This window comes from Coffea eugenioides, chromosome 6 (genome assembly GCF_003713205.1).
Source record: "Coffea eugenioides isolate CCC68of chromosome 6, Ceug_1.0, whole genome shotgun sequence".
Lineage (NCBI taxonomy): Eukaryota > Viridiplantae > Streptophyta > Magnoliopsida > Gentianales > Rubiaceae > Coffea > Coffea eugenioides.
This window is the reverse complement of record NC_040040.1, coordinates 6,484,061-6,508,999: the sequence shown is the minus strand read 5'-3', so window position 1 is coordinate 6,508,999 and position 24,939 is coordinate 6,484,061. Positions and strand designations below refer to the sequence as shown.

General features: G+C 37.0%; 3 protein-coding genes across 7 annotated transcripts; all 3 read left to right on the top strand.

The window, feature by feature from the left end:
- Positions 1-1,364: 1,364 nt before the first annotated feature.
- Positions 1,365-5,987, top strand: LOC113774852 (WRKY transcription factor 44). Of its 5 annotated transcripts, none has more exons than XR_003468831.1 (6): positions 1,365-1,736; positions 2,585-2,942; positions 3,028-3,159; positions 3,413-4,128; positions 4,375-4,644; positions 4,986-5,322. XR_003468831.1 is itself a non-coding variant. In XM_027319493.1 (6 exons), the coding sequence occupies exons 2-6, from the start codon at positions 2,724-2,726 to the stop codon at positions 5,423-5,425; spliced, it is 1,398 nt and encodes a 465-aa protein (XP_027175294.1). In that variant the 5' UTR covers positions 1,365-1,736; positions 2,585-2,723; the 3' UTR covers positions 5,426-5,987. The 5 variants fall into 5 exon arrangements, 3 of the variants coding, with proteins under 3 accessions (XP_027175294.1, XP_027175292.1, XP_027175293.1); XR_003468832.1 differs by having other exon boundaries at positions 5,233-5,304; XM_027319493.1 differs by having other exon boundaries at positions 3,434-4,128; positions 4,375-4,533; positions 5,233-5,987.
- A 3,394-nt stretch (positions 5,988-9,381) lies between these two features.
- Positions 9,382-13,449, top strand: LOC113775823 (probable serine/threonine-protein kinase PBL7). Its single transcript, XM_027320842.1, has 5 exons — positions 9,382-9,708; positions 10,658-10,848; positions 11,517-11,706; positions 11,797-12,188; positions 12,803-13,449. The coding sequence occupies exons 1-5, from the start codon at positions 9,609-9,611 to the stop codon at positions 13,100-13,102; spliced, it is 1,173 nt and encodes a 390-aa protein (XP_027176643.1). The 5' UTR covers positions 9,382-9,608; the 3' UTR covers positions 13,103-13,449.
- Positions 13,450-16,197: 2,748 nt separating this feature from the next.
- Positions 16,198-18,215, top strand: LOC113775990 (L-ascorbate peroxidase, cytosolic). Its single transcript, XM_027321058.1, has 8 exons — positions 16,198-16,316; positions 16,798-16,987; positions 17,105-17,170; positions 17,363-17,411; positions 17,505-17,587; positions 17,704-17,783; positions 17,939-18,041; positions 18,153-18,215. Exons 1-8 carry the CDS (start codon positions 16,198-16,200, stop codon positions 18,213-18,215), a joined length of 753 nt encoding a protein of 250 aa, XP_027176859.1.
- Positions 18,216-24,939: the final 6,724 nt, after the last annotated feature.

The following is a 24,939-nucleotide window of genomic DNA, read 5'->3' as shown; positions in this document are numbered from 1 at the left end:
TGTATGATTGGATTTGGTGTGGTAGCCTTTAATTGTTGTGTTTTTGGTCAAATTTTGATACTTCTTTCGTCTCGTGGCGTGAAGATAAGCTTTTTTTTTTTCACACAGATTAACAAATTTAATTAATATAGTTACAACAATTTAAAATCGAATCATATTTATTCGGTAAATTTATGTATACCAACAAAATTTATAGGGATAATATCAGAAACCTCTCCTTAGGTTTCTCTTAATATCACCTGATACTCCTAAGGTTTCAAAAATATCACTTACCTCCCTTACTTTAGTTATTTGTGTAACAAAATTTTTAAAAACCCTAACCTACCCTTTCACTTACTAAATAAAAATGTTCCTAAGTCACTTTGTTCACTTCAAGAAAACCATCACTTCAAAAGCAATCTCTTGTAGTACTACTACATCACAATGCTATACCCCATAAAATATAAATTTGAAAAATAAAAATGATATTTGAAAAGAAATACATTTGTATCAATTTAATTCGATATGCTCAAAATCGATTTCTTATGAATTTACATTTTTTCCACCATCTTCTCAACCCTTGCTCAAACCATTAAAATATACCGATTATTATAAAAATCAACTCAAAATAAGCAAATAAATAGTACCCCACTTTATCACAATCACAAAAAGTAAAAGATAAATAAAATTTAATTCATTATAATTTATAATAAAATATTGCATATTCATCAAAAAATATATGAGTAAGAGAGAATGATGGAGAAAAGGGAAAAAGAAGAAAGCGACTTCCATTTCTTTTTTTAAAAAAAAAAATTTTGAGCTTTATTTATTTAATATGTTGTAAATTATGTGTTAAGTGAGGGTTAATATATAGTCTTTTGACAATTATTAGGGGGGTAAGTGATATTTCTAAAACCTCAAGGGTGCTTAGTTATATGTGTAACAAAGTCATACGACGGTACATCAAATCATGCATCATTTGTATTTATTTGCCCCTAGACCGAAGTACGTAGGTAAAATGGATATTTTGGCCGATAAAAGTCAAACGCTAGTAGCAGAATGGCACAGTAACATAATAAATTTTTTTCAAGCTCTTTTGGGAGACTGAAAGAGAATAATAATATGGGACGTTGGGCTTGGGTTTACTGCACTTCCCTTTATAATTATAGGTGGAAATTTGTAAACCCTCTGGCTCTAGTAAGTAGTACAGCGTGCTTGTACAGTAGTACAGGGATACTGGACTGGGTGTAGGAATAACGTGGAGTCAAAACAGCCGCAGCTAACAAGACAGTTAGTTGGGAACGTATGGATTTGGTCCTAAAGAAGCTGTGAAGCGTTTTATATGCCTATGGTGGTATGTTATGGGGGTTGGGGTATGTATTTAATATCCAGACGCCGGGCTTCCAACCAACCAGTCAGACGTTTTGCTTAATTCTTCAATGCCAAGAATATCAAATACGTCTTCTGATGCTAAGTGATTCTTCTTTTTCTTTTTTTTTCTTCCCAAGCAAAATTCAAAGCCATAATCCTCCGTCGTCCATGTTCTAACCTTCAACCAAAATATTTCCTTCAGATTTTTCTGTTACTACATCCCCCGTCCAGCGAGAGCTCTCTTGCTTCCTGGCTAACCTGCTTCATTTGTAGTTTTAGCTGCGGCAGCTGCTCCATAGCGATTACGAGAAAATACATAATAGACCTTTGTTTTTATCGTCTGCCTGAATCATCCCTCGTTTCTCTACTGCATAGATTTAGATAAGGTAAAACTTGAAAAGCCCGAGAAACTTTTTCTCTCTTAAAACTTCTGCATAGTCTTTCTTCCTTTCTTTCTGTTGTCGGCTTCTCTTTTTTAGCCCAAAAAGGAGGTGCCTGTTCTTGAAATCTGGATTTGTCAAGGTATACTATAGATGCCATCTCTTTTCATGTGTGTGTGTGTGTCACTACATGTGTGAATGATTGCTAGTTTTGGTTTTGTCCTTAGCCCATTGATTAAATTCTGGGGATATAATGCTGTTCCCTTTGGATGATATAACGTGAGAGATAAACAGTCCCTTTGGATGCTATAACATGAGACATAAACAGTCTCATAAGGCTCAGATGACCCTGGCTATTACCATTCTTCTTTGTTTCTTGTCCTTTCTCTTGCAATTGGGTGCTCACTAACAAGAGCTATTGACTTCTTTTCTGTGAGTTATACAGGCATTTTTTCTTTTTCCATCTTGGAATCATTGATATTGGTTTCTATCTCTTATCTCTTTGTTCAGACGTTCATTTTCTTTCTGGAGATACAAATTCTCCCCTCGTGTAGGCAAGCGTAGTTTATGACTAGTCTTTGAACTTTGCATCTTTCGTCGTCTTTGATTGATATATTGATAATTGGCTGGCATTTCTGGGTGCAAATCTGCAAGTGTGGTGTGAACCTGGTGCTCCCTTTTGAATCTTTCTTTTTCCTTTTTCCCCCCTAATTTGTATGAAATGTTGATAAGTTGACAGTAATAAACTATTGTGCCCTACATTTGTTGATGCTTCTTGGAGGAATAAGACTCTTTTTAATTTAATTCAAATAAAACAGCTGACAAGTGTGGATTCAATGTCTTTTTCCCGATAGATGGAATGCAAGATGATTTTGGCCGGCACTTTCGGTAACATGAAGAATCTTAACGAATCAATGCAGTTCTTGGTAGAAGAAAACTGATGTCATTCATGTTCCTGGAGACTTTGACTCCCGCTTGTTACGTGTACTGAAGATGGAAATTAAAGAAACAGAGAAAGTGGCCATCGCAAAGCCTGTAGCATCAAGACCTACTTGTTCCAGTTTTAAATCCTTCTCTGAGCTTCTTGCCGGTGCCATCAACGCCTCACCCTCTAGCTCATGTTCTGAAGCTGCGGTAACAGCCATTAGACCGAGGACGGTGAGGTTCAAGCCAGCAGTGGACCATCCTTCGGCTGGAGTGGCTGCTTCCCAGGTTATCAATTCTCCTCCCATTAATTTACTGCATTTTTTTCCCGCAAGACGTAGATATCTTACTGTTACATATCTTCTGATTCCAGGCTAATCTATGTGGGGCTGCTGTTTCTTCTCCCACTGCTAAGGACTTGAAAGCAGACGGGAAATGCAAAGTGGTGTACAAACCTATGGCCAAGCTCGTCTCCAAGACAACAGTTTCTCTCTTGGCAAATATGGTCAGTATTCAATATTCACACTATCGAAATTACAGAGCCCCCAACCTCCCCTCTCCCTGTCTGTGCATGTGTGAGGATCATGGCATAACTCCAAACTGCATCATAAATGTATTACAACTTTGTCATTTAGATCTAATCTATGTTAGCATTCTCCAAAAATCTATCTTGACAAGAATGGCCGGTGAAACTATTCTTTTAAATCCTTATCCATCTGTGGAGTCGGGACTTAGTTATATATTGGCGTCTTGTACAGCAAAGTGCCAATTTATTTCAGGAACAGGAATTAGCTGAAGTTGAGGCAAATTTCCAACTACCAAACCTAGTCAAACCTCAATGTGATAATAGATCAGAGCTTCATCAGAATTTCCTATCCGCGGCACAAAAGAATAAAAGAGTTGAACCCTCGAATGTGACAACACAGAACCTGGAAGAGGATCAGAGATCGTTAGCGCACACGGCAAATGGGGATCGTCCTTCTTATGATGGATATAATTGGAGGAAGTACGGACAAAAGCAGGTTAAAGGAAGCGAATATCCAAGAAGTTATTACAAGTGCACACATCCAAATTGTCCAGTGAAAAAAAAGGTTGAGAGATCATTAGATGGTCAGATTGCAGAAATTGTCTACAAGGGTGAGCATAGTCATCCGAAGACGCAGCCTGTAAGACGTAACTCCTCCGATGGACATTGGCAAGGAACTTCCGGGAATGAATCAAACAATCCCCTATGCAGAAACCAACATAGTGACAAGAATGAATGTTATGAAGGCACCATGGAAAATCCAAATGAATTTGGTTTTTTAGCCCATTCAAGTTATTCGGCAGGAGCTCCATCATGCATGCACCCTACAAATGGAGCATCCAATTTTGGTGTCTCAAACCTTGATAATTCATCTTGCCACAGCGGGGAGTTTGACGAAGGGAGGGAGGGACTGGAGGGAGAGACGGATGGACCGAAAAGGAAAAGAAGGTAAGGGATATATACACTTCAAATAGCAAGCAGATCATACTGAATTGCTTGTTTTAACATGGATAGACTCTTCCTAGTTAGTCTGCTGATCTGTACAGGGAACTTCTTTTCCGTTTCTCGTCTCACTTTCAAGCCTATTTGCTCTGCATGAGCATATGGGATGCCAGTGAATTTTCTCACGCGCTTTGACTTTTAAAATTCATGAAATAAATTTTATAAGAGTATGACTAGTCTCTTGATTTTCAGGAAAAACGACAACCAATCGAATGTAGCAGGCACAGCAGCTGAAGGAGCACAAGAGCCTCAGGTTCTTGGTCAAAACTCCACTGATTCTGAAATCATAAGAGATGGATTTCGCTGGAGAAAGTATGGGCAAAAAGTTGTGAAGGGAAATCCATATCCAAGGTTAATGCCAAGTCATGATATTCTGCACGCATTTTAAATTTCAAGAATTTACATATGACCGTATCTTTTACGTACAAGAATTACTCTGGGCATTGCAATGGTGCATACAAGGTAGGCATTTGTCATCTTTCCTGATACTTTTTTCGTGTCGTTTTATATTTGGAGGATGCAAATCCATGGCTATATCCTTGGTTTAAGGCTTAGTTGCTTCAAAGCAGTAACGGCACAAAATGAGGAGATAATATGCTATAAAGTTATGACGATTTTAAAGCTCTCCTGTTTGCTTTATCGCTAATACTAGTGATAAAAGGCTTTTGGACGACACGTAGTGATGATTTTTTAGGGGGAGCCTCTCCCCCTAAAGAGACTGTGTTTTTGGGGCTAGCAGGTACATAAATCTTACTAGATCAAGGGAGTATTTTGGCATAACTCTTAAATTGTTTTTGTTACAGGCGGAATTTGAACCCCCACATACAGTTTAATGAGGGATTTAAGACCCTTCCTGGTAGCCACTGAGCTTGGCTCAGTGGTTAATGATGATGAAGTTATCTTTTATAAACAAGTAGGAGTAGCTAATATATTTTTGCTATTTCATACCTTTCATCCTATTGGTCAGGTTAGACCTTAATTTGTGTATATGTATCATATGTTTTACTTACAAATCTCTAAAGACAACTTTAAACGGTGTGCCTGCTGCAGGAGTTACTATAGATGTACCAGTCTCAAGTGCAATGTGCGCAAATATGTGGAGAGAACGTCGGATGATCCAAATGCCTTCATGACGACTTATGAAGGAAAGCACAACCATGAGATGCCAACAAAAAGCACAAGTTCTTTGGCGGCTAAAACTAGTACAAAGGCCTTAGGTACCAAAAAAATATATCTTGATTAGCTCACTGGGAGAGGGCTAAATTTCCAAGGCAATAGTTGGTACATGGAAGTGAGGAGGTCATAGGGCTCATAAGGGTCTTCAATTGGAGGTTTTGTGGCAGAATCAACTTAATAGTTGCTGCTTGTTGTGGGAAGACTTTAGTGTTTTATCTGCTTTAATTCGCGGTGAATCCAATGATAGATAAGTAGTGTCGGTATACCAGAATGGCAGGCTAAGCGAGAATATCTCCTTAGACAAACGAAATACCATGCCATCTCGCGTCATTTAGCAGTATTTGTGTCGGCTCCGGCGAGATCTGTGTTGCACTGTTTTCGAATAGTGTGAAGGAAAACACAGCGTGCTGCATAGTCTTCTGCATACACGAATTTGTAGTCTGTATTCGGTCAATTCCTGACAGTAGAAAGCTTATTTGGTATTGTCATCAAAATCAGCAGATGTAATCTTGATAATGATGTGCTTGCATGATGATTTCCAAGTTCTTGATTGGGTGAACCTACTAACTAATCAAGAGCTAGAACATGTTAGAATTTTGTGACTGTAGTTTTACCAGAGGATTCTGTCACCGCGTGAAGGACCTGTAGTAGCTAATTATTACCTCAAATCAAGGTTGCCTCTTCCGGCGCAACCTAATTATATGTCCAGAGTCCAGTCCCATGATTTTGTTCCCTTCCTACCCCGTAAAAAGCTTACAAATCAGGTTCATGTTCTCTTGAAAATTTAAAATTTGGAGACTAATTGACTTGCTAATTTTCATTGTTACTGGCTTAATTGCGTGATGATCTGAAAGTTCAGATTCGTTTATATTGCTTCCGGATCTTCTGGTAGTATATGTTTTTTTTTTGTCCGAAACAATAACTGTTATATAACCTATTCTATCTTATATTAAGGAAGAGGAGGACTTGAAAAGATCTAAAGATAATTCAGAAGAACTAAATCACCACCGAACCAAACGAGTGTACTATGCACTCGTCTAGATTTTTTTAAGTAGAACCATTTAATATGACAATTGATGGAAGGTAAAATTTGAACCTGATCGTCCGGCCCGCCAAACTTTAATACTTTGGTGGTAGTTTGGGTTGGTGGTTGTACATGGAGGGGACTGTTGTATATGGTTGTTGGCATGTCATATTTAGGCATTACTGTAGCCTGTGTGTACGCGCGTTTATATATATATATATATGCCCGCGTGCGACGCTGATTATGACCGATTGCTTGAAATTCCTGTCAAAATATGGAACAGACAAGAAGGAAAAAACGAAAGACATTTTTGTGACCAGGGATCATCACGCAAAGACTTGTGATTTGAGATTGCAAAGGCAGTGGTTGCCACTTTTTGGCGTTGCCTGCCTGTCTTACATTTGAAAATATGCCTTCTTCGCAGGCCTTCCAATGATCGACCGTCTTAGTTTCATCATTTTGTTTTGGGATGATGATGATGTCACAGTACACAGTTTTGCGTCTTTGACTGTGAAGGCACGGTAATCAACACCTCAATCGTAAGCGTTGACTGATTCTCTGTCGGTGTCATGGGCGCTTGGCGTTTGTCGGGACCACCGTGTACAAGTAGGACTGGTAAGTTGTAGCAGGGGCAGGCGGTAATCAGGTCCAGTCGCGAGTTGACAGATTGGATCAAAAACAACACCCGCCAACCCGAACATGGCACGAAAAATTAAACCATCAAACTCGAATATGGCTGGCTAGCTTGGTGAGTTGCCTAAACTTGATTTGAATAATCTGTTTACTTCTTACATTTTATATATATATATATATAACCGTGGTGCGTAGCCAAAAAAATTAAAAGAAAATAAAGCAAGAGATGACAGCAAGAAAACATAACTCAATTGCTCAATTAATGTATTAAATTATAAAATTGCATGCTAAATGAGTCAAACGGGTTAATCTGTAGACTGTGATTGACTTTATTTGAACTTGTTTGCTTGACGGGTTATTTGGATTTAACTAACTTTTGATTCGAATCTATAAAAAATAAATTCATACTTGTTAATTACATATTAGGTTCAAATTATATTTTCGAATCATGTTGAAAATTGTTACCCTTCCAACAAGTTCAAATCTCCAATCCTCCGCTCACCATTCAGGTCAGCACCAACCAATTGTTCACCTGAATTATGAAGTTGTTGTTGTGACTTAAATCCCTAAATTCCACTTTAATCTCATAACAAGTTGTTCATCAATACTATTCCGTGATTTATCAAATGACTTCAATAAAAATTTGTCCATTGCTTGCGTCTGAAATATTCAAAATTGATTTGTGTTCTCTCTGATTTGCATTTTTTTAATGTCGTAAATTTTCGTGAATTAACAAGTAAGACCTTAAAAAAAAACCAAAAAAGAAGACAAGTAAGACAAACATATAAGTTACAAATTATCCTAAATTTGATTGCACCAATGGACCCTAAACTCAATGTAATGCTATACTGGATAGTATGGGCCTTTGAAAAAAAAAAAAAAAGAATTAACAAGGCAGGTTTGGGATAGGGACCCTCGCTTTGTCACCTAAAAGCTCTTTCTGTCCTCGCCTACCCTACTTTCACTCGTATCCCCTTCTCGCCCACCCTACCCCTCTACTATTTTGTTACGTGATTTTATTTTTATATATGTATAACACTAATAATAGATTTATTACTCATTTTTTAAAATTTTCAATAAGAAATTTAACATGAGATAAAGTTTAAAATTTATTTTGACCTTGTAAATCCATTTCTCTATATTTGTTATTATATAAGTTCTAAATTAATTATCATTATTTTTTTTATAAACAATATGCCATAACAACAAAAGTAAACTAATAAAACAAAAAAAGTATATTATATTACATTATCATAAGAAAATATCATATTCTTCATTGCATGTTACATATATATAATTATATTATATTATATATACAATATTAAATTAAGGCCTGGACAAAAGGGTCGGGAGTACAAATGATTGTCAGGTTAACCGTTTTTGCTAATTTTGTCCAATTCTATAAGATATACATTTATTTTTTCAAGATGTAATTCACTTTGAATGCAAAAGTAAATACAAAACAAAATTTTATGGATTCAACATCCAATCAATGTACGTGTTGTGATCAATGGTCTAAATCTTACAAATTTTTTTTAATCAATCATGATCACGAAGCATTCTTTTTTTGTCAAAGCCAAGAAATGACTTTTGATAACTTTATAAATCTTAACCCAGCAGGAAACCATAAAAGCCGGCAACTTTTATGATTCCTGCAGGAGACTTATAAACCTACCCCAAATCCCCTCCAACCCCGATGTGGGATATCAACCTATATAGGGAACTGCTACTAAGACCTAAAAAGACCCTAATTATCCCGAAAAAGCTGATGTCTTTTTTGTTAAAGCCAAGAAATGACGAAGCATTCAAGGACGATCATTTTGATAACCGTTGATGCCCCAGGTTCCCCCTTGTTGTCCCCTGAAACACCTTATATGACTTTTAGATTTGACTACGTCATCCCAAACAGTACATAGTAGTTGTGGTAATAACTGAGCTCCAAGAAACGCTAAGCCAAACAAATAAATATGCAATATTTAATTTCAACCACTTTGAATAAACTAACGCTACAATTTAACGCTGCGTACAATTTTTTGGCCTGTACTCTGTCGGACTTGAATTGGTAACACTATGAGACTCTGCCCCCGTGGCCCATTCATCTTTGCATTGCCGTATCATCTCAATTCCAAGACATCGAGTCTCATTCTTTTTTTTCTTTTTTTTTGTTAATCGTTACCCTACTTCTACTCTTACTCTATTCTAATTTAACTACGGGGGAGATTTGACTGGACCTATGGGGGATTGATGGAGACAGAACTACCATCGAATCAGACGAAAGCACCACGCATCTGTCTGAATTTTTTTTTTAAGAACCACAATATCTTTCATTTAGTATAAAAAAAGAAAAGAAAAGACAGTCTCTTTCCTGCCTCCACCATTTCTTTTCCGTTTCATTCGTTTTATTAGTCGTTAGAGACGTCGACACATTTCTTTCCTTCTCTAAGCTAAAACTAAACAAAAGACGCACCACTCCATTCCTTCGATTCTTTCGCACTTTTGCTGCCATCCTGTGCATAATAATTTATGCAACTCTTTTGAATTGTTCGGGAAAGGAGTCCGGATCAAGAGAAAAAACTCTGAGAAAAAACTTTTGATGGGTTGGTTTCCATGCTCTGGACAATCTCATTCCAAGCTTTCATCAAAGAAGAAGAGGAAGATTAAGGACCCACTTCATCCTATTCAGCCTTCTCCAGGTATCTCACTCTTTGTGGCATATGTATGGTATGTTCAATTAAAGTTTTTATCTTTATTCCGTAGATGATATTTTCGTTGTCGCCCATTAATTTCAGACAGTTCTTGAACAAGATTCTCAATTGGCTTATACCAAAAGGAACTGTCTGATTGTTGAGTCTGTCCAGCAGTTTGTTGAGGGGTTTTTTATGGCTTTTCTAACAGTAGTTTTCATTTTCTCCTGGAATATTTGTTGAGCACTATTTGTTGACTTTTTCTCCACCCTGTCGGCCTGTTGGGTGGGGGTGCTTGCTTAAGGGTTTTCTTTTGCACCTATACGTCTTTTAATTGGACTGAAAGCATTTATGTTCAGTAATGTCGTATCTGGACCTTCTGGCGGATCAGGTCCGTTTAAGTTTAAACTGAGTTGCTAAGTGCATATGGTGTCACTAATCTGGAAAAAAAGGTTGAAGAAGAAGAAGAGTGAGTCTTGAATGAGCTTGGGTACTTGCTGTCTTACGGTTGTTCTTTACTTCAAGTAATAGTTCAAAGGGGTTTGAATCTTCTTACTAGTTACCAGCTATGTACTTTGACTTTTTAACCTGGTGTATAATCATATACCAATGATATTGTTACTGCAGTTTGGAACTTGCAAATGTGATACCTCATCAAAATTGCTTTAGGTGCAGATGACTCAAAAATTTCAGAAACACCACATTGATGCCTATTGTCAACTTAGTCCCGTCTCACCATTATCTTGGGAGTTGGGATGGGTAAACCTTCGAGAAGTCATACCAAAGTCAGCTCTAGTTTTTACCATGTCAAACAAACTTTAAGAGAGAAATGACACATTAATGTGTATCCTTCCCAAATATGCTATAAAAATTAAAAAGTGGTTTTTGGAAGGTTAGCGTGGTCTAGTGGTTACTTGGCCATTTCTGTCCTCCTAATTTTCTGCTTTTCTGTCTTCAGAGAAGTCGAAGGTAAATGCACCATTAAATTCGCAGGTAAACAGCAAGGATGGAGGGTCCAACCAAATTGCAGCCAAGACTTTTGCATTTCGTGAATTAGCTGCTGCAACTAGAAATTTTCGGGCAGATTGTCTTCTTGGAGAAGGAGGATTTGGTAGAGTATACAAAGGGCGACTTGAGAACTCCAACCAGGTATGTGGGGCTCTCTATTCTTTGTGAATACATAATGAGGAAAAAGTAAGCATATTTTGTATGTTTCCAGATGATCCATGGCTGCCTCCTCAGCATCTGTTCTCTAAATCATGAGCTGCTCATCTTCCACTTTGTTGTAGTCTAATTTTTCCCCATGGGTTACTCAATTTTTTTTGCTTCTAAGCCAGACGTCGAAATGGTTCAAGCCCAATGATGGCATTGACACATTATTCTAGCTTTTTTATAACATGCCTTTGTTGCTAGAAAATAAAAGACTTCCGTATATCATGATTTAAGTATAAAAGACGAAGGAAAGATAGAGAGTCCACTGCAGGCCTCCTAGTAAAAGAAATGTTCTAATGCCCTGTGAAATGCTTTTCTTAACATTGTCAAAATCTTATTGCTAATTAGATTGTTCTGAATAGATGCATCATTATGTTTCGTTTATGCTGGCATAAACAACCTTTACATGGATCACTGTTTCCTTTTTCAATCAAGCGAAGTACATTTTTGAGCTTCAGTTCCATGGTTTGGTGCATCAAGATTTTTCAATGATAAAGCCAAATTGGATGGAGATTTTGTGTTGTTCATTTTATTGAAATTATGTTAGTTATTTTTAACTATCGATTGCCGAAAGGTTGAATTCTAGTTTAATGCCTTTGGTGCAGATTGTTGCCATCAAGCAACTTGATCGCAATGGGTTGCAAGGGAATAGAGAATTTCTAGTTGAAGTGTTGATGTTGAGCTTGCTTCACCATCCCAATCTTGTTAATCTTATTGGTTATTGTGCTGATGGAGACCAGAGACTTCTTGTATATGAATACATGCCGTTGGGGTCCTTAGAGGACCACCTCTATGGTATTTGCTATTATTAGGTGCATATCCTCAAATTTTTGCTTGTATAAAAAATTGCCTGTGGAGTTTGGACTCACAAACCTTCTTCTACAGATGCTACACCAGATAAAAAATGGCTTGATTGGAATACAAGAATGAAAATTGCTGCTGGGGCAGCAAAGGGTTTAGAGCATCTGCATGATAAAGCTAGCCCCCCAGTTATATATCGTGATCTAAAATGCTCTAACATTTTGCTTGGTGAGGGTTATCATCCAAAGCTATCTGATTTTGGTTTGGCTAAGCTTGGGCCTGTTGGTGATAATACTCATGTATCCACTAGGGTCATGGGTACCTATGGGTATTGCGCACCTGAGTATGCAATGACAGGACAACTGACACTGAAATCAGATGTTTACAGCTTTGGTGTTGTACTTTTAGAGATAATAACTGGAAGGAAAGCAATTGAGAATTCCAAAACTGCAGGGGAGCATAACCTGGTAGCTTGGGTAAGACAATTGCCATCTTCTCTCAAGTTTTTGTTGTTGTCACAGAAATTTCTTATGCTTTTTCTGGCGGTGAATAATAGTGATGTGCAGCGAATCGTACTACTTTCTATACATCACTCTTTTGATCAGTAGTTTATAGGTTTCGATTGGAGAATTGGAAGTAACCGGGTGATTTATGTCTGAAAATGGTGTCTCATTAAGTTATTTATGGCACACTACAACATGGTTATTGTGTTTCAGTGTTATGGAAGTCGAATGTGAGCATTGATTGTTATCATGGATCACTAAAGCTCTTGCTGAGATTTGACTTATAAACAGAGTGTAATAAGTCTGTCTGAAGGTGAAATGTGATTTCTATGAAGATCCATTGTTTTTGACCTTCAAGGGATCTCTTGCTCTGTAAGGTTTCTTTGAGATATTAGTTGAAGCATTTTGTGCAATTGATTGGTGGTGCTTCACCTTGAGTTTAATTTTCCGTCAGCAGAAAAAGAGAACAGCACCTTCTGTTACAGCTAGTAATGCACCGCAGAGAAAATGCTACTAGTGTTTAGGTATTCTGATGCCTGTAGCTGTTTTATTGAATACACATATTGATTATTGTTTTTTTATTCCAGGCAAGACCCTTGATCAACGATCGGAAGAAGTTCTCACAGATGGCTGATCCTATGCTCCAAGGTCAGTATCCAATGAGAGGCTTGTACCAGGCACTTTCAGTAGCAGCTATGTGTGTCCAAGAGCAGCCTAATATGCGCCCTGTGATTGCTGATGTAGTCACAGCTTTGTCTTACCTTGCTTCACAAAAATATAACCCTGCCCAAAGTTCACAATGGGCTCCAGCCACTCCACCTAGGACAAAAAGAGAGGGTGAGAAGAGAGAACATGGCGATAATGGATATGAAAAAAGATCAAACTAGATGCAGTATTGATATTTTGCTGTTCTTTGTAACATCAGATTTCTGTAACACTACGGGAGAAGGCTGCTCTTAAAAGTATATAATGCTAATTCTACACGGATTAATTAGTGATGCACCGCAGGTGGCCTAATGCTTATGGTGTTGAGAAAACATGTTTATTTGATTTGCTTTTGGGATGGACTAGGTTAGGCACTGTTTTCTTCAACCAATAGGCGTTGGGTTCAATTGTAATCAAAGCCTTCTTCAAGTTTTTATAACGCCTACCTTCAACGTTGTAAAACTGACTTGAGAATGTACTAGTACGGGTATGTATGTATGCACATATTCTGTTTTGTTACTGTTTCTTCAAAAGGCATGATCTATTGGTTTTTGACATGTTGGCTGTTCATTTTCTTTATTTGGTAAAGCATAAGGAAGTTGTTAGTGGTGCTAGGCTAGCAACCTTTTAGTTAGAATTGCTTTTCATTCTTTAAGAAATTTCAGTCATGACTGTTGCTCCTGTAATTATGCTAGAGGTGATGATGTACAGGGTAAGGATTTCCATCTTTGTATGTGCATTGAGTGAGTGCCATCGCTCATGTTCTTCTTCTGCAGTACGTTAGTTGGGTTGCCGGCAGAGGTGTTTGACCGTTAGAACTTTTTTAGCCTAAATTGCTTTTCATGCTGAGTAATTACAATCATAACTGCTGCGCCTGCAAGTGGTAATTATCCTGAGGTTATGGAGAGTTAAGCTCTCTAAGCTGTTTTGGACTTATCCTGAAGAGCTCGTCTGAATATGCTGTCTTACTTGTTTTCGTTGAAAAAAAAAGAAGAATATGCTGTCTTACTGATGTAAACAATTATCGCCTCTGGATTATGTTGAGCTATAAGGTAGTTGCATGTGAATGTGTATGGAACTTGCACTATGGATTCTGCAGACGTAAATGGATCGCATAACAGGTAGATCAAATGAGCTTAGAAATCTGTGGCAGTCTATGTTAGTGTCTAAGGGATTTTGCTCACGTTAACCCATCCTTCTAGAGATTTAGCTGTCAAAAACTGGGAAGTGTAACGAAAGGTGGCAATTCAAAAGATTAATCTTTTGAAAGTTGTTAAAGACAAGTAAGGAGGTGATAATTTGACATTGACATGTTTAATTTTTACTAAGATGTAAATCCTAGTTGTTAGGATTAATTAGTTGCTGCTATAAAATCTTGAATCATGGTCGTTAAGATTGGATGCCATCACAAGTTGCATATTAATGTCGTATAATAAAAAGTGAAGACAGAGAGCGGCATAGGAAGTGGGACAGAAGATTCATTTCGCATCAAAATGGCCTTCCTTGTATAATAAAAAGTGAAGACAGAGAGTGACATAAGAAGTAGAACAGAAGATCCATCCGTTGTGCGTCAAAATGGCCTCCCTCTGCTCTTCGTCTTTACAGCATCATTTGTCATATGGAGAAGTTCAGTCAAAATCCTAAGGCTGCCTGATGATGCAATCGAAATTATGCGCGGCAGCAGCAGTAACAAATTAAGGTGATCAAAGTTGCCAAACATTATTTTGGAGGGAGACTCTTTGAAGATCGTCAGCATGCTTAAGCTTATGGAGTCTGATGACTCCGCCTATGGGGTGCTGTTAGATGATATCTTTGTTAGGTCACAGAACTTCGCCGCTTGGGAGGCTAACTGGGTCCCTAGGAAGGCCAATGTGCCAGCACATTTATTAGCTAGAAATGCTCGCTCTATTTTAGATATCTGTAGTTGGAGTTATTCTCCACCATCTTTTCTTCTCTCCGCAATTTCGGCGGACCTATCCTCACCTTAATGAAATTTTCTAATTTACTATCAAAAAAAAAAAAGTTGCCAAAAGCAATTCCAACGGAATACTAAAAGAAGCAGCAAAACCTAGCGAATTATCTCAGTTGATCATTCTTTTTTTTTTTTTCCTTTCAATTCATTTCTCAAATGCCACCTGAAATTAAGACTACTTTCATACCTAACTTAATATTTAACCCGAATTTTTTCTCTTGATCATTCAATAATTTTTCTTTTAATTAAGTTCTCAAACCCTATCTAAAATTAAGATTACTTTTGAACCTAATATCTCCAGCAAATTTCGGCACATAGAACTTAGAATTAGCATTCCAATAAGTCAACTATGATAGCTAATTTGTTTATCTACCAGAAACAACCTTGAACAGCAAGACGAAGAGACCTACCTAATACCAGTCATGTCTTGCAGAGATTTATCCAATCTTTTGGAAATTTGCACAATTTTGTTATTGAAATGGAAGTAAGGGATCATGCATAATCTCTAAGGATATGATTGTTAGTAGTAGGTGAAATATTTTGTAGCAGTTCTGAAGATATGAAACTGAAAAGAACTCGTTGCTTTTCTTTTCTTACCAATTTTTACATTAAAATGGGCTTATTTTACTCTCAAAAAAAAGTTGAAGCTTTGGGTTCCTTCAGTTAGTTAAAAGGCCATAAGTAATGTATCTGTTCCGGAGTCTAGCATGAATTCGGCCCAAATTAATTGGACACCTTATCCACAGTGTTGTTATGAGGTTGATTTGGGCTTCGAATCTTCACCAGCTCCTGTTTTCCATGAAATGGACCATTGACACGTCACTGCAACACTGTCCTGGCCCTTGGCACCACAAGCTTCTGGTAGTACGCGTGTTGAAAGATAAAGGGCCCACATGCGGCCCACACCAGCAGCTAGAACTTTCCCGTCCTTTGACCCCGCACCCCTCTAAAATTCAGACTCTAAATTCGCTCCTCTCTTGTAAAGAACTCAATACTAAATCTTTTCGTTTTTTTTTTTTTTGGGCGAGCTGATCAAGCGCACTGCATCTGCAACTACTTCTCTTTTTCTTTTTTGCCTTTGGCTTTTGCACCTCAGGTTTGTGTTAGTTTGAGCATGCGTTGCATGTAGAGCCAGTAGTATTAAATTGCATGTAGATTTTGTCTTCTTGATTTTTCATGCGGAAAGCATATATAGTCTTTGGTGCTATTTATGTCTTTGTACATGAATTGCTGTTCTTGCATTATGTTCTTTGGATATCCTTATATGCTAAGAATTTTTCAGCTGAAGATCCCCTTGATACCTTCATGGGAAAATCGTATCCGAAAGTAAGCCAGGAGTACGAGAAGGCAGTGGAGAAATGCAAGAGGAAGCTCAGAGGCTTCATTGCTGAGAAGCATTGTGCTCCTTTGATCCTCCGACTAGCGTACGCAGCCTCTTTATCCGTCTCTCTTTTAAGTCAAGTTAGTTCTGTTTCTGAGTATGTTGTGATGATAACTCAAATGATTAACCATGAATGCTTTGTTGCTTTTTTCCTGTCCTGTGGATTGCTGGACTGTCTTTCTTGCATTTGTTTAGTTTGGCTGTCTTGAGTTCAGGAAAATGAAAACTGATCCCTCATGTTCTATCAATTCATTGTTTCATATGAATATAATAAATAGGGTAGTGATTCTAGTGAATTTGCTTGCTTCTGTAAATATTCATTCTTTTAGGCATGCCATGCCCTCTCTTATCTTCTTTGTGTAAAACAGTCTTTTGATTACCTGATTGCATAATTCAATTGGCATATTATGTCTCTGGCTCTCTGCTGTGCAGTTAGTTTATATTTTAAATTTCAGAAACTTCTACTTCATTTCTTTTCTCATTGCTGATGGGTGATTTACGTGATCATATACGCGTTGCTTCAGATGGCATTCCGCAGGGACCTATGATGTGGATACGAAAACTGGAGGGCCCTTCGGGACTATCAAGCACCCGGCCGAGCTTTCTCATGATGCTAATAATGGCCTTGATATTGCTGTCCGACTTTTGGAGCCAATCAAGGAACAATTTCCACTCCTCACCTATGCTGATCTATCAGGTAAAACTCTCTTTTCAGTTTCCAGATTGCATTGGTTCCTCCATTCCTCCACCCCCCCAAAAAAGAAAAAAAAAAGAACTGATTTTAGTATTCAAAAGTAATGATTGTCATTGATGTCTATTTATCATATCAAGTTGGCTGGAATTGTTGCCGTTGAGGTCACTGGAGGCCCTGAGATTCCTTTTCATCCCGGCAGACCTGTAAGTCTGACCCATCCATCTTTTTGTAGGAAGTAAGAATTCAATTTAAATCAACTGGGAGATGGTTCCTTTGGTTTGGAAAATATCACTTATTAGATGTTTGCAACTGTATATTGCAGAACGGAGTTAACATTTTGGAAGTTCCATTTGATGTTTCCATTGTCAACCTAACAAGTTTTGCATCCTTTGCAGGACAAAGATGAACCTCCTCCTGAAGGACGTTTGCCAGATGCAACTAAAGGTTACTCATTTGTACTATCTAATTTCCTAGCATAGATGTGATATGACTGAAATCTCAAGATTGCATTATTGAGTTACAATGTGCAATATGCAGGTACTGACCATCTGAGGGAAGTTTTTGGACACATGGGGCTCGGCGACAAGGAAATAGTTGCTCTTTCTGGTGGTCATACTTTGGTATGCTATGAACTCTCATGTTAGTTTCTTATAAAATGATTTAGCTAGATGATGGATCACTATTCACTATTTACTATTGTCCATTGACTTGAAGAAACCGGGGTGAAATTTATCAGGGAAGGTGTCGCAAGGAACGTTCTGGATTTGAGGGACCTTGGACCAGTAATCCTCTAATCTTTGATAACTCCTACTTCAAGTAAGTTCCTGTTCATCTTGTTACCTTACAAGTTTCTAAGCATATTATAGATCCGTTTGAAAGTGCTGCCTGCCCAAATTTCCGAGAAAACCACACGAGAGGAACCACTGTCCACGAATTGATTATTGGTATGCTCTTATTTCGTACAAGTACAGAGAACTGCTGCGTGGAGAGAAAGAAGATCTTATCCGGCTTCCATCTGACAAAGCACTTTTGGAAGATCCAGCGTTACGTCCATTAGTTGAGAAATATGCTGCGGTATGTTAATTTTCTCCCCTTAGCTCAGCTTTTGACCGTTTGCTAGTTAGTGTAGCATGAAACAACAAATTGTTTCACTAAACTTGGCTGGCAATGATGATTTTGCGCTAGGACGAGGATGCCTTCTTTGCAGACTATGCTGAAGCTCATTTGAAGCTCTCGGAACTTGGGTAACTAACTTTCGCCTTTCCTTCAATTCAATTCAGTAATGCAGTCCCTCGTCTGGGGAACTCGGAACCCACTTTCTTCAATCATTTAGGTTCGCGGATGATGCTTGAAGTTCCATGACGAAGCAGGGAATTGGTCGTGGGATGGGACAAAGAAGTCTTGCCCTGCTCGCTTTTCTTTGACTTCTGCATATGCCTTCCTCCAGTTCCGATTGTAGATGATTTACTCCCTTAATGGCCCTCAACATTTGATCCGTTGAATTTGTACTGTGTATCATTGCTACTATAGGCTACATAATCGTGAGCTGCTCATTAGATTTGGGTAATCACTTTATGAACTGAACCAGGGTGATTGTTTTTTTTCGTTTGTTGTATAGGCATTAAATGCTTTGTATGAACAATGAGGGATCATGGCCAGCTTGTTCGTGTACAATAATCCTATTTCTTGGTGATTGATGCGTTAACTAGATCTTCGGTTTTTGGTTTTTCGCGAAAATACCTCGTTAGGGAAAAAGATTAAACAAAAGAGGGATACAGTCACTTCCTTTCTTACAAGTAAGGATGGTTCCCAGCCTGAGGGCCTAGCCTCAATGACATTTTGGGCTCTAAGCCTAGTTATTATTCCTAGCAAGCACAGAAGGCAAGGAAGGGACGAAGCGTCTTATCTATTCTTTATCATGAGCCCCCGGCTGAAGATCGATCCTGCAGCACACACGCTGGGCACAGGTCCCCTTTCTTTCTTGCAGTCGTTGAGGACGTATGAAAAGTGCTCAAAATCAAATCTTCAAATTGAATTCATATGAAAAGAACCATTACAATAAACAAAAGGTTTCTGAAGTATATTTATTATTGAATCAAAAAGAGAATTTTCAAACAAAAAAAAAACTGCAGATATGATCTTTTTATCACGTAAATGTATTAATTAATTATGAAAAAATGAGGGACTCATCTATTTATGAGTCATCCTTTCGAGTATAAGTAAGTAAGAATCAAGATTTTTATTACTCCCTCCGTCCCACTTTGATAGTCCTGATTCTTTTTTCACACAGTTTAAGAAAAAGTAGTTAACTTTGTTGGAACAATCAATTTAGATAGCAATTTTTCTAAAATACCCTCACATTAATTAGAGTACAACTTTATGGGAACTTGAATTGATAGTAAAAAAAGAATAAACTCTCATTGAATGTGATAGGTTTATAGTAACAACAACTTACATTGAATAAGGGTATTTTAGAAAAATTAAAATACAACTATATTCTTTAATTGGAAAGTAGACTACAATTTGGAACAGACGAAAAAGGAAAACAGGACTATCAAAGTGGGACGGAGGAAGTATAATTCTGACATGTATAAACACAACACTTTTGATATGTTGGGGAGTTTCCCTATCGATCCTTAATATGTTGGGGAGTATCGCTATCAATCCTTATCCAGTAAAGGGTGATAGTACGCTGAATCGAATCAAATCGGTGCCTTAATATCGAATGGTTTCTTTCTTGGTGTGGCATGGATGTTCCCCGTCATCCAAAGGCGGTTTCGTATAGATATGGAGCCTAAGGAGTAAAAGTAAAGGCATATAATTGATAGATTGAACGTGAATACAGTTGAAGTTTTGAAAATAAATAGAATCAGACGTTAATAATTATTGCATTCAACTTCTTGAATATTAATTTTATTATTCAAAAATCAAAACTGAATGGTTTTTACATGTTAAGAAAAGTATATACATATTAAAATTCTTGAATATTTTTACTTTAGCATGTTAAGAGAAATACAGTGGATGTCCAATGGATATTCAGTTTTAAGAGTGTTTAGGTTCGAACTTACTTTTTTCAGATCCATAACTATAAGGGTATGAGTTTATGTGTAACTAAATTTAATGGGTTTGGATCTGAATTAATGAGATCCAACCCAAATCCTATCCATTGACATTTTAAATCACTGAAAATCACCAGAAATCACGAAACTAAGATTCATTGGACTCCAGCCTCATCATTACATATTTGATTAGATAGTTCATGGGCCAAATCATACCCGCAATCCCCAGCTTACTCACTGAAGCATGCAAAATTAAACGGTGCAATTGCATGAGCGTACGCCCCCGCGTGAATGGTCCAGCGGTAGCATCTCCCACTGGTGATCACTTGGTCCCAGGTTCGAGTCTCTGTTCTGCTGGATTCCTCCGCGCACTTATCGTGCTTGGGTCGGGTTGGGGCGCCGGGCCCGGGCCGCAGGGATTAGTCGGGCCCCGTAAGAATTGACTCAGACACCCCTGTGTCGACAAAAAAAAATTATAATAATAAAAAATTGCTTCAGTGTACATTTGTTGCTTCAATCCAGCCAGTAGCAATGGGAGGCTCAGGCCAACATGGTGCAACGAATCAAATTTGAGCCTTAGGGCAGTGGTGGTGGCCTGTGAATGATTTGTCAAAGGGGTCTGATTATAGTTGCAAAAGTAATAAAGGATACCTTCTTTTCAGTGGTCAAAAGTAGTTTTTGTTATTATTTATTCTTTGTCACTTCACTTTCATTTTTTTGGGGGAGTTGTACTTCACTTTTAAAATGGCTTCTTCCTGGTGAATTCTGCTTTGGTCAGAATTGGACCTTGACATACCTTCAAGTTTAAGTTTACCGTTAGATGGTGAAATTAGCGTAATTGGGTGTTAGATAGATTATAACAAGTTCAAAAATTTAGAGGGAACAGTACCATGACTTACCGGTATATATGATTCATGTATGTATTTATTTCGTGTACGGACGACAGGTATTTATCTCCGATTATCAAAACGACAGGACATGGTCTGATGCTTTTTTTAGGAGTAGAAACTTAGACGTTAAGGAAAAGGCATGCAGGTATAAAGATGGATTTTGGGAGCGCAGAGGATTATAGTGAAGTACCTTAAATTATCAACAAGTGAGGTGATTGTGAGGTACGATTCCACTTAGTAGTTGAAAACTTGAACGCGTGAACTAGTAAAAAGGGAAAAAAGTTGAGTTAGGATTTGAGAAAAGAAGAACAAGAATCATTTTTCTTTCTGTAAAGTAACGCCAACGACAAAGCTCAATCACCACATTGTCTGACAAAAAAGTTGCCGGCCCGCCCGCAACAATCACTAAGAAAAAGACTAATCTGTTTTCCTGGAAAGTTCCGGGCCCTGCTACGCTTGGATAGCAAATTTTTCTAAAATTTTTTTTTACTTGCATCATAAATACATTATTCAATTCACTTTTTTATATTTTCAATCACCTTTTTTATCTTACATACGTCATATCACAAAAAGTACTACAATAATTATTCTAAATAATTATTTGGAATAATGCTCTATCCAAACAAAGACAGTACTAGTATAGTTCCTAAATCTGAATAACACTGGAGGAAATCGATCTTCTTCTGCTTTTTTTTCCCCCCTTTTTTGGGGGAAATGGCAGAAAATGTTTTGTGGTTGAACTTTTGAAACTAATTAAAAAACGAAAAGAAAAACTTTTGAAACTAATTGTGAATGGATATGCACAAAGTAAAAGAATAGACGCACATGTAGATCAAAACGGTTAAATAATATTTGTAATGTGAGTTTTTTTAGGAGTTTGTCTAAAACTTTATTATAACTTACTGTATAAGTTTTTAAAAAAATTTTTGAAATGTGTAGATTTTTGAATTTTTTTGAAGTGTATAGTTTAAAAACATTAAAAAAAATTTTGAAGTTACTGTAGTTAAAGTTTTTAAAAAACTTGTAGCAGACAAATTTGGTAAAAAACTTGGGTTTCAAACAAGGCATGAGTTAAAATCTTTCCACACCGTAAGGCATATGCGTGCAAATCCTTGTTGTGCAGAGGTTCATATTTTATTTTTGTAAACTTTCTCCCTTCCAATCAAGAGGTGAAAGAATTATTTACCGAAGGATTTGAAATCCTTTCAAATAATCTCTCTAATTGTTTAGATTATTTAAAAGGTATTTGAATTTGTGGATCACAAATTATTATAGTATTCAAAATATATCTTGATAATTAGTGAATTATAAATTCAAATGCCTCTAAAATAATCCAAATAATTTGAACGATTTGAATGGATTTCAAATCCTTCATCGAATTTCTCAATTCAAAACGAAAAGTCTGTGCTATAACAAAATATATGTTATCTATGTGCATAGACTATTTCATGCATTACTTAAAATCAATATATCTAGAGTTTAGAGTCAATTAATTTTAATAACAAAGTGTCAAATTCAGATCGTAATACACATAATGGTTATCAACTATACATGAAAAAATATATTAGTTACTTTACTTTTTTAGGATATACTTTTAAATATTAAGTAATTTAAAATTCTAGTTCGTTAATATCTTTTCAAGTAGTCAAATTGCTAGTAATATACGCTTTTTAATTATGAGAGACATACATTAGTTTTTTTATGCTATATAGTTCGTTCTAAATTTTCTAATAGTGTAAATAAATAGGACAAGAATGAAATTATGAGTAAAAGTTAATTATAATATCATAACAAGAATACAAATTAGTGATACTAATAGGAAAGTGAAATAAAATAGTGACATGATAGGAGTGAAAAAAAAAAAGCAGTCAAAAGAAAGTAGTGGAAAAGAAAAGGCAAGAGAGTGAATAAACCAAAAAATAAAAAATAAGGACATTCTTATTTTAAAATATAATAAAGGGGCAAAGTGTTTATTTAATGAGTTCAACGCAGAGGCAAAGCACAATTAAAAGTAAAGTCCGAATTCGTGCAGATTAGTTTAAGGGCGAGTTAAGGTCTCTTGACTTGTTGAGGCATTACTAATCGTCCATGCAGGCGTATGATGCGGGACTTAAACTCATGGGTGGTCAAATGCGTTGGGTACTGCTTAGGCTATTAACTCTAAAAGCACTTGAGACTTGAGAGTCAGGAATTAATTACTACGAGCCTGGGCATCATTTTCATTTCCAGTTCTACCCCATATACTAATAATTTAGGTCAACTCCATCCATATATAAGTTGAACAAAAATTTCGCTGCCCATACTATACTCTTGGGTTGGTTGGATGTCATCGACCCGTGTAAAACGTTTTCAGCTTCGTTAATGTACCTGACTGACTGACTGTTAATATTGCGGCTGACATTGGATTAATTAATTACTTGTAGGAATTTGTCAGTATCCCAATGGTCAAAGCAAAGTCTTTCCAAGCTCCTAGTATGATCTACAGTGTGATGCGGCTTTGACGAGGAAAACCATGCATTCGTCAAACGGAGGACAACAAAATTCTAGTCGCAATAAATAAAGAAAAAATAACAATTGACTTCCAAATTGGAAGAATGGAGCGAATTTCCATGATCCTACCCCTAACGAATAACGATGCGTCGGTCTTTGCTAATTTATTCAAAAAGACTACACTATTATGATGGATATAGGTAAGCGGTAAATCCCGCGTAAGATTTGATTAATATTTCTTCTTTTTTTTTATAATAACTATAATATTTTTATAAATTAATCTATCTTAATCTATATGAAGTGGAGCCTAGAGAGACTGTATATAATGATTAATAGATATAAGAATTTGACTAGATAAAAAAAGTATTTTGACATCTTTTTAAAATTTTTTTTTACGGTAGGTGAAGTTCAAAGAAAAACTGTAGGTGAAGTTCAAATTTTTGATCTACAGTTCGAAGAGGGGGTGCCACTCGTGAAGATTTGATTAGTATTCACTGCTGAGATCTCATCTCGATGAGTTCGTTGGCTTTTAAAACTGGACAAACAAACCAGCAGCGGCGGCAGATGATTTGTTGTTGCTACTGCTGCCTCGGCCGGCGGAATAAGCTAAAAACGATAAAGCACCATGAATTTTGAATTCAATCAGGTACCTATTTGCTTCTGGCGTTAAATCCTACGGGAATAACTGAATCCAGGTGATATACCGCCACTTTCAAGCTCAGGCGTGTCATCACATCATGGCTTTATTCTTCTTTATCGATAGACTGGGACCACGCTATTTTTTTATATATTACTAGATCATTTTGTGTATTAAAATTCAAGAGAAGGAATAATTTTTTATAAAAATTCAAAAATACACGTTATCAAGTAAAAAGAAAAAAAACTTCTATAAGTATCAAGTCCAGATAATATAATTAAACACATATGTTGAAGTATTTTTTGATTAGTCACAACCGTAATTTTAAAGAAGTATTAAAAAGTCTTTTTCTTGAACTGTGACGGTCTCTTTTGCAAAAGACTGCTCCAAAACTCGAAATTACTATTAATGACTTATTCGTAACAGGAATAAAATTTATTATTCTGCAAATATATTATCAAAATATAGAGGGAATATAAGTCATTTTAAAACTCTATCTAAGATAGTAAAACACGCTGCCGGGCTTGGAAGTTGGAACCGCAACGCGTGCAAATACTGCTGTAGACGAGCGTGAACTTCTCCTGCTCCCTCAGACCACCGAGAATTGACCAGCGGAGAAACGCAGGGATGGAAGACCGGGAGAATGAGGATGAATCATGACAGGAGTGAGAGAAGACGTATGTTTGTTAGTAGTTACTGGGGGCCCACAGGCCGAATCTCGTCCTTTTACCATTTCCGATCATCCTACGCTGTCCCAGGGAGTCCAACTTAACGTGAACCTTCCCGTCTTGTGGGACCCTTTATAATTCTTCTTTATTAACTTTTCACTCGCCCATTTCCTCCTTTAAAATATATAAAAAAAAAACGAAACTAAAAGTTTCTTTGTTACACAGTAC